The sequence below is a fragment of the Panthera leo genome, chromosome B3 (genome assembly GCF_018350215.1).
Source record: "Panthera leo isolate Ple1 chromosome B3, P.leo_Ple1_pat1.1, whole genome shotgun sequence".
In the NCBI taxonomy this organism is placed as follows: Eukaryota; Metazoa; Chordata; class Mammalia; order Carnivora; family Felidae; genus Panthera; species Panthera leo.
In genome coordinates, this window is record NC_056684.1 from 102,473,763 (window position 1) to 102,488,473 (window position 14,711).

A 14,711-nucleotide genomic window follows, 5' to 3' on the forward strand; every position below is an offset into this window, starting at 1 on the left:
TGCCTGCGCTAAAGATGAGTAGTAGTACCAAGCAAAGGAAGAGACCTTTGTAAAATGCAATGTTCTGTTACAGATTTACAGAGTAAATTTGTGGCCAAAGAAAATGAAGTACAGAGTCTTCATAGTAAGCTTACAGATACCTTGGTATCAAAACAACAGTTGGAGCAAAGACTAATGCAGTTAATGGAATCGGAGCAAAAAAGGGTGACCAAAGAAGAATCTTTACAGATGCAAGTTCAGGTATCTGATTTTCCCTTGCTTTTACTTTATTTAATTTTTTAATTTTTTTAAACGTTTATTTTTGAGAGAGAGCACAAGTACGGGAGAGAGAAAGGAAGACAGAAGATCTGAAGCAGGCTCTATGCTGAGAGCAGCAAGCCAGATATAGGGCTCGAACTCACAAACTGTGAGATCATGACCTGAGCCAAACCCAGATGCTCAACTGACTGAGCTACCCAGGTGCCCCTAATTTTCCCTCTTTTTAAAAAATAAAGGTGGGCAGTGGCTGGATGTGTCTCTGTAGAAGAGAAAAGTTGGTCTACTTTATCCTAATTCTGGAGTGTTGATGAGTAATTATAGCTTAATCTTTAAGCAGTTGTCATGATATGGTGTGTTTGTGTGCTTAAAGATGTCCCCTTTAAGCACAGTTTTAAATTCTTTGTGTTAGATTACGAACAGCACAACTTATTAATTTATACCTTATAAATCAACTCTCAAAATAGGTGCCTAGTGATTGTTGTTTAAATTATGCCTTTTGGAATCTAAGAATGCCTTTTTAAAGATAAGCAGAAGTTTATACCTTATTTTGTTCATATATGTTGGTGTATTTGTTAACAGCACACTTTTCTCCTCTCTCCTTTTTGGTTGCTATTTATGAAAGGATATTTTGGAGCAGAACGAGGCTTTGAAAGCTCAAATTCAACAATTCCATTCCCAGATAGCAGCCCAGGTAATCGTGCTTTTTAAAATGTTGTTTATCATTACTAACAGCTGCTGCTTTTTGTTTGTTTGTTTCCTTACTGATAGCTTCCTAGCCATTTAAATAGTCATCTGAATGCCTGTTGAGTGCCAAGCACAGGATTAGTAGTTGGGAGACTAGTCAGTCAACAGTGATGATCCTGATTGCTCAGCACTCTGATAATTATGTATAGTGCTATGGGAAAACACCAAGAAAGAAATCCAAATCCAACTAATGGAGAGTTTTTACCATAGGAGGAAAAAATGTTGATAATCTTGACACAAAACAGAAGAAATTGGCCAAATGGTGTTAAGAATAGTGGTTTATGTATTAAAAATGCTTGCTGAATATTAACTAGCCATAAGGGAAAACTTTATATACCCTCAGAGGGTAGCAGTATGTTAATATAATATATATTAATCTCAGGTTATATATGCAAAAATTCACTTTAAAACTTATACTTCTGTTTAGTAAGTAGGAATACCTTCCAGAGTTTTGCCAGTTGTGTTGTTAGACCTGTTACTCTTTGGCAACATTGCTGTGCCACATAGATATATTCTAAAGCATATATCTCTATAATAAAACATTAAGAAAAAGAAAAAAAGCTTCTAAGTACTTATTTCTCAGTACTTACTATATACATACTGTGAATTTCGGTTTCAATTCCTCAACTTTAAAATTCAAAAAATTGTGGAGAAAGTATTAGCTTAGCATAGAAGTCACTTTTCTGTGTTAAAAAGCAGTTTTAATGTTAACAATTTGTTTTTAAGGTTTATGCAAAGTCAAACTCCCAAACTTTTGGGACATTTTTGTTTTTTTTTTTCTAGTTGCTTTGTAGAAACTATCATCTAAAATGAATTGGGTAAGAATTATTTACTATAGGAAAGGGTGTCTATCTATATGAAATATACATGTATATATAAATTATCAACTCAGAGTGGATTGAAATCTTGTTATTAGCTGAGAGGTAGCTCTAGAAAATTTATCAGGAATTAAATATTTAGAGACTGCTACCAGTATGTTTTTGAAAAGTGAAGATGAGCATGTGTATTACCAAATGACTCGGTTATTACCTTAATCATGAACTGTATCATTTCATTATTGGAAATAGTTACTAAGATAAGATGAAAAATGGCCTTTCTGGATATTTTTCCTATGTATTTGTTACTTGTCAGTTATACAGTTCCCAGGCCTGGCAGTTTGTTTTATTTGAACTGTTCTGTGCTAATTCCTTAATACTGTTTGTTAGTGATCAAAGTTGCTTTCAGAATAATAGCTACTATTTATTGAACATTCATGATGGGCCAGATACTCCTCTAACAACTTGATGTACGTTAATTTCTTTTAATTTTTGAAGCTCTATTTGATTATTGTACAACTTTTAAACTTTCTTTTAAATGCTTTTATGTTGACACTGTTCTTCTTTCTTAGACCTCTGCTTCAGTTCTGGCAGAAGAATTACATAAAGTGTAAGCCTGCCTTTCTACACTTCTCTTATAATTACTTAGTTACCACTAACTGATACCTGTTTTATCAACACTTAGGATTTACTTTATGTTCTAACTTGTTCCGAAAATACTCCCAACTAGATTTGGAGCGACTTTGCTCTCTTCCCTCCATCAGTGAGTTGAGTTCCTAAACATTGCACATTTTGTGTTTTATGTCCTTATTGTAAAAGAGTTGAGGAACCTTTCTTTTATTTGGACTTTAGCAGTTATGTAAGAGAGAACTGTGATTTGAGATTAATGGAGGTAAATTACTTTTGTGTCTAATAAGTAGTTTTACCCACTCTGTATCTTAACTATATGGTGGTATACCCAAAACAAGGTTCTGTTTTTAGTGTATTGTTTAATTTGCTTAGACATGAATTGCTCGAGTTCAGAAGACCTGAAATCTGGCTTTGGCATTGCCAGGTTTGTAAGCTTAAACAAATTACTTCTTTTCACCTCAAGTTTTAAAATAGGGGTATGTATTTTAGGGAGTTGTAGTAATACATATGATAGTTATTACTAAACTGAAAGGAGCTATAGAAATGGAGGGTATGGCTACATGAGAAACGATTTAAATAAGCATGACAATATTTAAGGCATTTAATCCCTTGAGCTGTGACTTGACTTGTAAACGTTTATTGAATGTACAAATGTATTTCCTGTTAAAGGATTGCTGAAAAGGATAAGCAGATAAAACAGACCGAAGATTCTTTAGCAAATGAACATGATCATTTAACAAGTAAAGAGGAGGAACTTAAGGTACAGTAATTCTTACAAATGGCAACAGTATTTTATAGGCATTGAATTTGTGATGGTAATCAGTATGAATGTCTATCAAGAATGGAAAATACCCTGCATTCATTTTAAAAGTGCCTATGTCTTTTCTACAAAATCCTCTTTAGCTTTCTAAGAAAAGTTGAGAACACTTTTCTCATATGCTATAATTCACGGTAATTTGGGAAACATGCTACGTAACAGGATATGGTTTCTCTTTCTGTTTTAAGAAATTGTAATTTGAGACCTTTGCTTAGGTAGAAGAGATGCTTTACAAACTTTAGAGTTAATTATATTAAATATTTTTTAATATTTTTCCTTCTTGTAGGATACACAAAATATGAATTTCTTATTAAAAGCTGAAGTGCAAAAGTTACAGGCGCTGGCAAATGAACAGGTAGGTAAATCTTCATTGCTGTTGAACATTCACCTCAGAATTTCAGTTAGTCTATACTTACTTGCATTGGTATTGCAAGTCCTAATTTCATATACATAGTAAATATAATGGTTACTTGTGTTCACCTAATGTTTATTGTTGAAAGCCTCTTCTATTTGACCATGAGTCTCACAACCCACCTAGATATTGCTGTTTTCATGTTGAAACTAATGTTCGATCGAATGAGTTGATCACTTTTAGGGTCTCCAAGGAATCAATTACAACATTCTTAATGTGCTGATTTGTTTTAGCCTTCTGCCGTTGAATCAAAAAACTGTATACCTTTATTAGGGTAAAATTTGATCAGTGAGAAGTATAGAATATTGGGACAGCAAAAAGTATTACAGAAATCTGTAGGATATTGCTTTAACTTTTATTTACTCCCAGATATATGAAAATGTAGCTTTTCAGTATATAAAACTAAGTGAACAAATAGTTTTGAGTGTTTGCTGAGAAATAATGCAGTTCTCATCTCATTTCAAACACAGGCTGCTGCTGCACGTGAACTGGAGAAGATGCAGAAAAGGTGATTGAAGTATTGCTGTATATGGAGCCATCCTACATTTATGTTCAATTGCAGAAATTACTGCTACTCATAACTGATAGTTGTGCATGTAATTTGTGTAAACTTTATGAATGTATGAAGTATTTCAATTGATTTTCTTTCTCGTAGTATTCATGTTAAGGATGATCAAATAAGATTGCTTGAAGAACAGCTGCAATGTGAAATTTCAAACAAAATGGAAGAATTTAAGGTGTGTGATTAAGCTTGTCAACTGTGCTTAGAACGACCTTATACAATTTCAGTTGAAGTGAATCTAGAAATACTAGGTTTGTTTTTTTTTTTTTTTTTTATTTAAGAGAGCATGCTAGTGAGCATGAGCGGGGGGAGGGGCAGAGGGCTGGAGAGGGAGAGAATCCAAGGCAGGCTCTGTGCTCTGCATCGCTGAGCCAAAATCAACCCACTGAGCACCTAGGTGTCCCCTAGAAATACTAGTTTTTATATGAAATCAGTCTGATGCAGTGTGACTATAGTTTATTTGGGGGCTTTTACAACCAGTGCATTTTATCATGTACTTCTTGTCTAGACTATCTTATCTGTTCCTTTTTTTGTTTGTTTTTTAATGTTTATTTTTTTTTGAGAGAGCGCACAAACGGGGGAGGGGTAGTGAGAGAGAGGGAGACGCAGAATCTGAAGCAGGCTGCAGGCTGTGAGCTGTCAGCATAGAGCCTGACGCAGGGCTCGAACTCAGGAAGGGCGAGATCATGACCTGAGCCACCCAGGTGCCCCATAGACTATCTTATCTGTTTTTATAATAGACGTTTGAAACTCGTTTTGCCTCAGTGTTTGTAGTTTTTAGTTTGTGATGGTTTTAACTGCCTCCATTGTGTCAGTTTCTGGTCATGGCTGCTCAGCTTGAGGATTGTAAAGCATTCTTATCACTAGGGTGCATCTCTTCATGTGCATGAGATTTGCATTCTTCTTCTTTTTGCATTTATTTTATTTTTTTAGATTTTTTTTATGTTTATTTAGTTTTGAGAGCGAGAGACAGCATGAGTGGGGGAGGGGCAGAGAGAGAGAGAGAGAGAGAGGGAGATGCAGAATCCGAAGCAGGCTCCAGGCTCTGAGTCTTCAGCACAGAGCCCGATGTAGAGCTCCAACCCATGGACTGTGACATCATGACCTCAGCCCAAGTTGGACACCTAACCGATTGAGCCACCCAGGCGCCCCTTTTTGCATTTATTTTATAAGAATCCCATATTTACTCACTTATCAAGGCAGGATTTCCCAGAATCCAGTGGCACAAACTGAATTATTTGAAATACACATGAAATAATTCTAAGCACAGTGTTAATACTGTTTTCAGATAAAGCACGTGACTGATTTGGGGGCTCAGTAGAAACTGATGATTTTGATTTTCATTGTGATGAAATTTAAAGTGGGGTTCATGAGTACACGCCTAAGACAATTCTTGAGACGTTTGGTGCAAAAGGTGATTTTATTAAAGCGTGGGGACATGACCCGGGGGCAGAAAGAACTGCACTGGGATTGTGAGGTGTGACTATATACTTTTAAGTTTGTGGAGGGAGTGGGGGAAGTAAGTTTCTAAGGAATTTTGAAGCAAGGCTTTCAGGATCTTGAAGGGACTAGCTGCTGTTAAGATAAGGTTACTTTTAGTTTTTAATGAAACATAAACATTAAGGCACCAAGGCAGCAATGAGTTTCTTGAGGAAGGTCACGCTCTGCATGTTTCAGGAGTTTATCAGTGGGCTGCAAGTTGTAAGGAAATTTAATTTAAGCTACATTTCTCTTACCTTTGTTTCCCTCATCAATTGTACATGTACTTTATATATTAGTACTGTGTTTCTGTGTTTTGGAAATATATATTCATTGAAACTGGAAAATGAAACCACATGAGATTTGTATTACATTTGTATATAATTCACTTGTCACTTTATGAGTACTTGAATAATATGGGTTGTTTTTTTTTTTTTTTTTTAACCCATTCAGATGATTGCTTGGTTACCTTTTCTTAATAAAACAGTAAACTCTGAGATTCTTTCTTTCAGATTCTAAATGACCAAAACAAAGCATTACAGTTAGAAGTTCAGAAGCTACAGACTCTTGTTTCTGAACAGGTAAGGCTTTTGTGAATCACAGGGTAGAACTATCTAATATTAACAAGATCTGGTTCTTCTTAAATATTAACCAACGCATTCTTTTTGAGGAGTTTTACTTAAGCGATAGATAAGTCTTTTAATTGCATTTCTATTCATCTTGTGCTTATCAGGTGCCTAAATTAAGGGAAATAGAATTTTTCTTCCCTGAGAGAAAGCTAATGCTAACCTCCTATTTATAAGCACTTTAAAAAAAGGTGTAATAGGATACATAAAAAGCATTTAAGGCCTTTTGATACAGTTGGCTCTCAGGATAAAAGTCCTTACATTTTTGGAGCCTCACCTTTTTCTCTAAGGCAACAATGGCTTCTTAAAAAGAGAGTAAGTAAGCTTAACACTTGCTATCAGCACTTAAAAGCAATTATGTTGATCAAATTGCTTAACCCTTCTGAGACCTTTCATTCCAAGTCTTTCACATTGAGATTTTATTTACATCATGAATATGTTAGATTTAAATGGGGAAGTTTATGTATAGTGTTTAGCCTGGTACTTGGCCTTTAACAGGTATCTTAAACCTTAATTCCTCTCCCTTTGGATATTTCTTTTTTCATCTCCTCTCTACCCTCTACTGTCATCATACTTTTTTCTGTATTTTTAGCAAGCCATCGAAATTATATAGTGGTCTGAGTAAGCATGGCTCCATAAACTAGAGTTCCAGGCAATGTCCATTGTATGGCTTTTCCTAAGAGTTAGTTGCCTTCAGACTTCTCTTATACATAACTCTTCAAATTCCAGTGTTAAAAATATTCTAGAAACTCTTGATATTAGATGACACATTAAAATAGAAACTTTGAATGTTGCTCTAACAGTGTTAAATTTGGGAACCTGTATTAGAAGCTGAAGTTATGATAGCACATAAGTGCAGATGATAGCACTTCCTTTCACAGATGCATGCTCTCTTTTTTATTTTAAAATTTACATTATGCGGATATTAAATTGGTTTAGCTACTAAGCTGTGCCAAATACTGTGGAAGTATTTTGTTCACATCTCTTTACTTTTCAAGAAATAATCTACTTTTTTCCTCCCCTTCTTGAATATGGTAGTAAGTGCCTTGCATAATCTTTACTACTTTGTATATGCTTTATCCTTGCAAACAAAAGGCAGTAGAGGAGATAATGCTAAACTGATGATATTTAGTACAGTGCAGGGACATGACTTCATGCCACTGTAATGCTAAAGTAATATTTAAGGTTTATTCTTAAATCTTATTCTCATTTCCCTTGTGGTGGCATAGTTTATAAGAGATCTATTTCATCAAATCTGAGACTTTTCCCCCCTCATAGTTTCTGGTTACAGTTTAGCTGGCAGCATCTAAAATTTTAGTAGCAACATAAAATACTATGTGTGAGATGCAACATTAATGACTAGGATTAGGTGAAGTAGGAATGATAATTTTTGGTTGTGTTAATTCTTACCCAGAAAAGCAGAATGTAAATTTTGGGTTGTTTATCAGAGATTCTGAGTCACCTATTTCAATATATAAGCTTTTAAATACTTTCTAAAATTAACTTCATAGAAGGTAAAATAAATGTCTAGAAACAGATGAATCTGCCCTGGAATTCCAGTATTAAAGGTGTTGGTTACTTTCACTTAACATTTAAGCCAAAAACCTGAATCTTTACAAATCTTTTAACTTTAAAATCTTTTAATATTTTAGTTCTGTACTAAAAATGTATTCTCCCTGATTAGGTAAGAACAAAATCTCTAGCCTCAAATTTTTCTTTTTCCTTAAAGATTGTATGAGGACTTAAGAATTGCCATTCTAATATCTTACGTAAAATCCCCCATCATGTGTGTGAAAGTTAATATTAAAAAAGAAAATCCTCTAATTTCTACCTTAACTGAGTCAGCCTTCCACCTACTGCTAAGGTTTCTGTGTACTTTTAGATATTCTGTTAAAATGACAACCTTTAGCATGTGATAGATTTTGCTTGAATGAAGAATAGTCCAATTTAATCCAAGGAACAAAATTTTATATCTAAATTAAAAAAATGTATTTAAAAGAATTTGATAGGAGGGAAAACTGGTACTAATTTAAGATTTTCTCTTTGGTAATTCTTAGAATTTTTCTTGTTCTTAAAGCTCTGTCTTTTAAAAATAGTTTAGAAAGCGTATAACTAGGATGGGTATGTTTTGGTTGTGGTTGTAACTTCTCTCAACTTGGCAGACCATAGAACCATCTTTTTGGCTTTTTCTCTGTTCATTTTTATTGCTATTGCTAGTGAAAGGAGAGAGAAAAATTAGTGTAATCTTAATTTCTTTCATTTCCACCTTTTTTTTAACCCCTTCCTACCCAGCAGTCAGAATTCCAAGTGACAGTTGAGGATGAACAGTCTAGTTACATAAAAAAAAGTTCAGTCCTTTTGCTCTTTGGATTTTTATCTGGGAGAAAAAGATTGAGCTTATTGAAACAGGAACCAGTAATGGTGCCTAGTTGTTGTTTCTTCAGGTGTAGGAAGCAGAAAGACAACAAATACCAGGTAAGGTAACCTGTTCATACACTAAAGAAGGGAAGGCTCCATTTGGATGCAGGCCTGTGGATGATGATACAAATAAATCAGTTACTAAGATCTCATTTATTCAGAATAAAATAAACTTCTGGGGAGGCAGGGTTCTGAAGTATCTTTTCTTTTTTCTTTCTTTTTTTTCTTTTTAAGCTCTTTTTAACAAAAGAGCAGGGTTTTCATTCTTATTTGGTAGATTTTAAAGATTCAGTGATCAGAATTATTAAGTAAAAACTATAAGGAGTAGGAAATTTTTCTTTTTGTCCTGTTGCCTGGTTGTATATTATTGTAGAGGGATTTATTATTGCATAAATTGTAGTTTTGGAGAACATCTAGGGAGAACAGAATTGGATTAGATTAGGCCAATTATGTATAAAGGAAAAAGGTTGGATAGATGCTAAACTGGTCAGTTTTTTAGAATTATTTGATAAGCTGTTGACCAAGAGTATGTGTTACACTGTAACCTTGTTAAAGGAAATTGATTTCATTACATATTTATGAATGGAGTCTGTTGGATATTGTCCTACATCCTGAAGCTACAGACATGAATGAGACTTGGTTCCTGTTCTCAAGAATGTGGCTTAGTGTGGAGATAGAGGTGTCATACAGAAAAGTATGATGAATAAAATTCTTGAACTGTGGTACAGGTTTAGAGGAAGAGATAATAAATTCTATCTGGAGGAGAGTGAGGGTGAAGAGGCACCACAGAGAAGGAACAACTAAACCTGATATTGAAAAAAATTGCCCAACCCCTGACGGGAAGTTCAAGCTAAGGGGATACAGTGTTAAAAATCATGGGAATGTATGCCAGACTGGTGTATTCACAGTATACTGGCATGTTGTGGAAGTGTAAAGTTTGAGGTGTAAGTAGAGAAAGATTGGCTAAGACCCAATTATGAAGGACTTTGTATGCTGTTTAAGGACCATGAACTTGATCTAGCCTGTTTTATGGTAAACCTCTGAAGGGTATTACAAGGATGAATAAATGTTTTGTCTAACATTTTAGATCACTCTGGTAACAATGAAGTGTTTGAATTTGTGTGGGGGAGAAGTATGTAGGACTAAAGATATAATACAATAAATGATTAAGGTGCAGATAATAGTGTTAAAAGTTTGTTTTTTTTTTTTTAGTTGAGAGATAATTGACATATAGCAAATTAGTTTCAGGTGTATAGCATAATGACTTACATGTGTATAGAATATGAAATGATCACAACGATAAGTCTAGTTAATAGTTAACATCCATCATCATGCATAGTTACAAATTTTTTGTTAAATCTTTATGTGAGATGGCATTCGTCAAAAATAAAAATGGACAAAAACCCATCTTGATAGATTTATAAACTTATTATATGATTTATTTTCATTGTTTATAAACTTGACTTAATATACTTTTGACAGCTCCTGTTTCTTTTCTAATGATAGGAAAGTTTTTCCCATTGGGATGTTCTTCCTGTACCCCTCACAAAATAATCCTTACAGACTATAGGCAGAGAGAAGGATCGTATGGTATTTTGATATTCGAGATGAGTGAAACTGAGGGCCTAACCTCAGGCATTGAAGCAAAGGGGACTACTTTTAAAAATATGTAAGAAGTAGAGTCTTAGGACTTGGATTTAGCAATGGAAAAATTAATAGTATTTGTGAAAAATGGTTACAATAAAATTGGGGGAAAAGTAAGAAACTAGCAAAATTCAAAGAGTACCAGTGGGAACTGGGATGGGCAGAAAAAATGTTCAAGGAAAAAGACCCCAAGCCTGTTTTGGTAGGCTGCTTAATTGCCTGAAGGCTTGGAAATGCCAAGGGGGAAGAAAGCCCCTCTTCTGGACACAAATTATAGCAGCGGGGACTTCTGTGTTTCTGGGGAGATGCTAGAAGGAAAGTGGTTAAAAGTAGCAGTTAACTTTCATGTTTTAATGCTTTACAAGGAAAATACGTTCATGGGTTGCTTCTGCAGTTTACAGTCTGTTTTAAAACATTATGTTTTAAGTGGAATCACATAATATTTACATGTTAAAAGTTCATTGATTTGTACACAGGATTTTTACACTTGCTCATATATATGTTGTATCATAGTTTTTAAAAAGTCAAAAAAGTCAATTATAAGAAGAAAGAACAAAGTCTCTTTCCTGGCCTTCAAGGCTTTAGAGCTTTGAGTTTTTTATATTTGAAGAATTGAATTGATATAGAAGAAGCAAGTTCTCTTCTTATTCTTAAGGTTTTCTTTTATAGTAATTAAAAAATTATAAGGTACTAATTCATTTTGCTAGCCCATATTATGCTTATCTTTTTTCTGTGTCTTTTTTGTAATTGCTTCTCTACTGTCTTGTGTTTTCTGAATTAAATAGTTCTTTAATTATCAGCAGTCTTCAAGTGTGGATTGCCTTCCTAAATTTTGGATCTAATTAAAACTAAATAATTTTCATAGAATTCTGTTTCTGAACTAGTTTTACCTCATCAAACTTGGTAAAATTAAACTTTTTTCTTTTTTTGGTGATTTTTATTTTAGCCTAATAAAGATGTTGTGGAACAAATGGAAAAATGGTGAGAGTTTAAAATTTTCTTTTTATATTTTAATGACTCATTTCTACCAAATTTGAGGTAACAGAATTACTAACTATATTAATCTAGGTTGTTAAAATGCTCTTTGTACTTCATAATGGAAGAGGGTGATATGCTGTTGAGTGATTTGATTTGGGCTTACGTTAGGTTTGTGGCATTATGTGTGGTGGTGATTTTGTTTAGGCTAGCATGTAAGCATGTATTACTTGAACATGTTTTACTTATTGTTAAAGAAGTACCCTTAGACCATGATCAGAGATCCTCACAAACCTTTGTAGAATTAAGTTTATAAGAAATGATGGACACAGGAATTGATTGATGTAAAATATTTAGCAGTAATAGCATTTACTTTGAAAAATAGTTAATTCATATGTTTTAAATTTGTAATTTAGCATTCAAGAAAAAGATGAGAAGTTGAAGACAGTGGAAGAATTACTTGAAACTGGACTTATTCAGGTGGCCACAAAAGAGGAGGAACTGAATGTAAAGCATTTTATAGATTTGTTTTTCTTATGGGGTAGTTAGTGAACGTGAAGGAGATTTACTATAATTTTAGATTTTCCCCATAGCTTTTGAAACTTCATATTAGTTATCCACATTTTATGAATATATCTTTTTTCATGAAATGTAACATTATTAGGAATACCAAAATGTGTAGTTGATTGTAGCATTCACTGTCTTAATGAAATAGATACTGTTTTTATGGTTTATATATGCTTCCTTTCTTCCACCCTTGCCCAAATTATAACCAAATGATAACTAGCAGACTTCATAAGTTCATGAGGTAGTATTGGAAGCCAGGGAAAGAAAGGAGAGTCTACAGCAGTGTTTTGTGATTATCATTAGCCTTAACTGACTTGACTCCTTCTTTCTGGAAGAAATGTTAAAAAGATGTATCTGAGTTTAGGGGGAGAAATGACTTGATAAGTGGTATATAACATGCTGTTAAAGTGGTGGAAACATAAGCAGAAATACTTGTGGGCATAAATGAATTAAAGATCCATTTGGCTATCTCTAGAAGTTAGAGAATTATAGACATGAGTGACAAGGAGATTTCTGGACCTTCCAGAGATGGAAAGAAGCAGCTAAAGAAAAATGAGAAGGTAGGGTATTTTGAAGATAGCTAATTTTTTAGAAAATAAAAGTATGTTGTGCTTATGTGTCTTTGTAAAAGGCAATAAGAACAGAAAATTCATCTCTGACGAAAGAAGTTCAAGACTTAAAGGCTAAGCAAAATGATCAGGTAGTGTATTCAGTAGATCTTGCAACTGTTCTCTTTTAAAACAATGTTCTCTTTTAAACAATGGACAAACCTGCTTTGTTCAAATAGAGCAAATCTATTGTTAATTCCTCCCTTCACCAGTGTGGAATTGTCAGAGTTTTCATCTGAATGATTAGTGACTTAATTAACAGTACTAGAAGCTACATTTCATTGAATGCTGACTTGTACACCAGACACTGGGTAGAGTACTCTAGATAGGGTGTCATTGCTGCTTACTACGGCAATAAAAGGTTTTGCGTATACAAGTATAATGCAAGACTCTACGTAGCAGTAGAAGAAGCTCTCTGAAACTGGGCAGTTTTCTAGTTATTTTTTCTTTTCATGTGGTTAGAATTATTAATTGAATAATTGTAACTTGTTATCTATTGATTTTTCTTAACTGTAAATACCCTTAAAGCTACTTACTTCCAGAGTGCTTTTCATTTTCACTATTATGACATTTAAAAAAAATCTAGAAAGAATTCCTGGGTTTACTTTTCTCATTTGGATTTTGGTATAGTGGAAAATTTAAGGATAATATACTTTTCTGTTTCTGAATTCATTTATATTTTGAGCAGATTACTAAGTAGGATGCCCTCCTATTTCCAGGTTTCTTTTGCATCTCTAGTTGAAGAACTGAAGAAAGTGTAAGTAATGACCTTTTTAAACTGGTCTTTCTCTTTTGGTCCATTTTCTTAGTGCTCGTGAATCTTGTTTTATTGTGCAATTGAGACAGTTGATGTATGTTAATAGTTTAACCTTCCACTCCAGAATTTTTTGCTGGTGGATTAAGAGAATTTAGCTGTGCTTCCTTAGGGTAGTGTGGTTGCTAAAACATATATTTCTATAATCGATTCCATTTATTTTCTGAACTTATGGCATCAAATTATTAATTTTCTCTTTTTGCAGTAAGAACAGTAAGAACAGGTTATACTGGATAGAGAGGTCATGTACCCTCTTGAGGTGTCTATGAGTTTGATGCCATTATTGTGTAGAAGTTCTGCCACTGCTTTCAGAACTCTGGAAGCCAGTATTGTTGAGAGTAACTTGATTGTCCCTAGTGTTCTTCAGGGTATTCTTAACATCCTCTGTGCACTTTCAGAGCATGTCACCTGTTTCTCTTTGTGTGCATAGGCTTTAGCCATCTGGTATATCCTGATTAATTCTCATTTAGAAAGACTTAAGTATTTTTTTTTTTTTTCCTTCTTATCTGCAAGATACATTGCTATCTTACTTAAAATGGGAAGAGTTGATTTGGATGGCACTATTCATGATTTGGTTCTGTTATGTCTTGGTGGATCTTGATATTTCTATTAAAGTTTAATACTGCATTTCTTCATCTAAGGATCCATGAAAAGGATGGAAAGATCAAGTCTGTGGAAGAGCTTCTGGAAGCAGAAGTTCTCAAAGTTGCTAATAAGGAGAAAACTATTCAGGTATTGAGAAAGAGAAAATTGTATGTTTTGTATTTTTGTTTATCAACTTAGTGAATATCATTTAATTTCATGTGTTTGTCTGTACATTGCATTTTATGTCAATTTCTATGTTTCCATTGTCCAATCTTGTCTGTTTTGTCATTGTCAAGGATTTGAAACAGGAAATAGAGGCTCTAAAAGAAGAAATAGGAAATATCCAGCTTGAAAAGGCTCAACAGGTAAAAATCCCAGAGCCATAGCATGACAGATTTATTAGTGTATGTGTATTTATGAGCTATTTGGTTTTTTTCTTGTTACTCAGAAAAAAACTTTCAGTAGTGTGCTGTAAGTATTTTGGGTTATGTGCTTTTTATTTATTTTTTGCCTGATTTGAGAAAGTGTTCTTGATATCAATGTATTTTTTAACTCTTAAAGATTCTTTTCTAGAAGTTTTGTGTATTAATGTTTCATTTTAGTTTGCCAACTTAAATACAAAACAGTTTGGTAAATCTTTTTAACCTTTTTGTTTTTTTTAAATTGCATGGATCAAAATGTTTTGTTATAGAATATTGCTCAACCTTTGCCTGTAGAACCAAGTAAAACTTCATTGGGGGATTTCAGAGGTAGCTGG

The 14,711-nt window shown here is 33.7% G+C and overlaps 1 protein-coding gene across 8 annotated transcripts in view; it reads left to right on the forward strand.

Moving 5' to 3' along the window:
* KTN1 (kinectin 1) overlaps positions 1 to 14,711 on the forward strand; it is a 107,531-nt gene that overhangs the window by 59,633 nt on the left and 33,187 nt on the right. For 7 of the 8 annotated variants that reach the window (XM_042943322.1, XM_042943321.1, XM_042943325.1 and 4 more), the window contains exons 11-24: positions 74 to 240; positions 881 to 949; positions 2,390 to 2,427; positions 3,117 to 3,207; positions 3,551 to 3,619; positions 4,147 to 4,184; positions 4,332 to 4,413; positions 6,230 to 6,298; positions 11,352 to 11,386; positions 11,797 to 11,887; positions 12,579 to 12,647; positions 13,275 to 13,312; positions 14,011 to 14,101; positions 14,251 to 14,319. In XM_042943322.1, coding sequence (XP_042799256.1) covers positions 74 to 240; positions 881 to 949; positions 2,390 to 2,427; positions 3,117 to 3,207; positions 3,551 to 3,619; positions 4,147 to 4,184; positions 4,332 to 4,413; positions 6,230 to 6,298; positions 11,352 to 11,386; positions 11,797 to 11,887; positions 12,579 to 12,647; positions 13,275 to 13,312; positions 14,011 to 14,101; positions 14,251 to 14,319 — 1,016 coding nt within the window. The remainder of the gene's footprint in view (positions 1 to 73; positions 241 to 880; positions 950 to 2,389; positions 2,428 to 3,116; positions 3,208 to 3,550; positions 3,620 to 4,146; positions 4,185 to 4,331; positions 4,414 to 6,229; positions 6,299 to 11,351; positions 11,387 to 11,796; positions 11,888 to 12,578; positions 12,648 to 13,274; positions 13,313 to 14,010; positions 14,102 to 14,250; positions 14,320 to 14,711) is intronic. The other variant, XM_042943324.1, reaches the window with a different exon arrangement.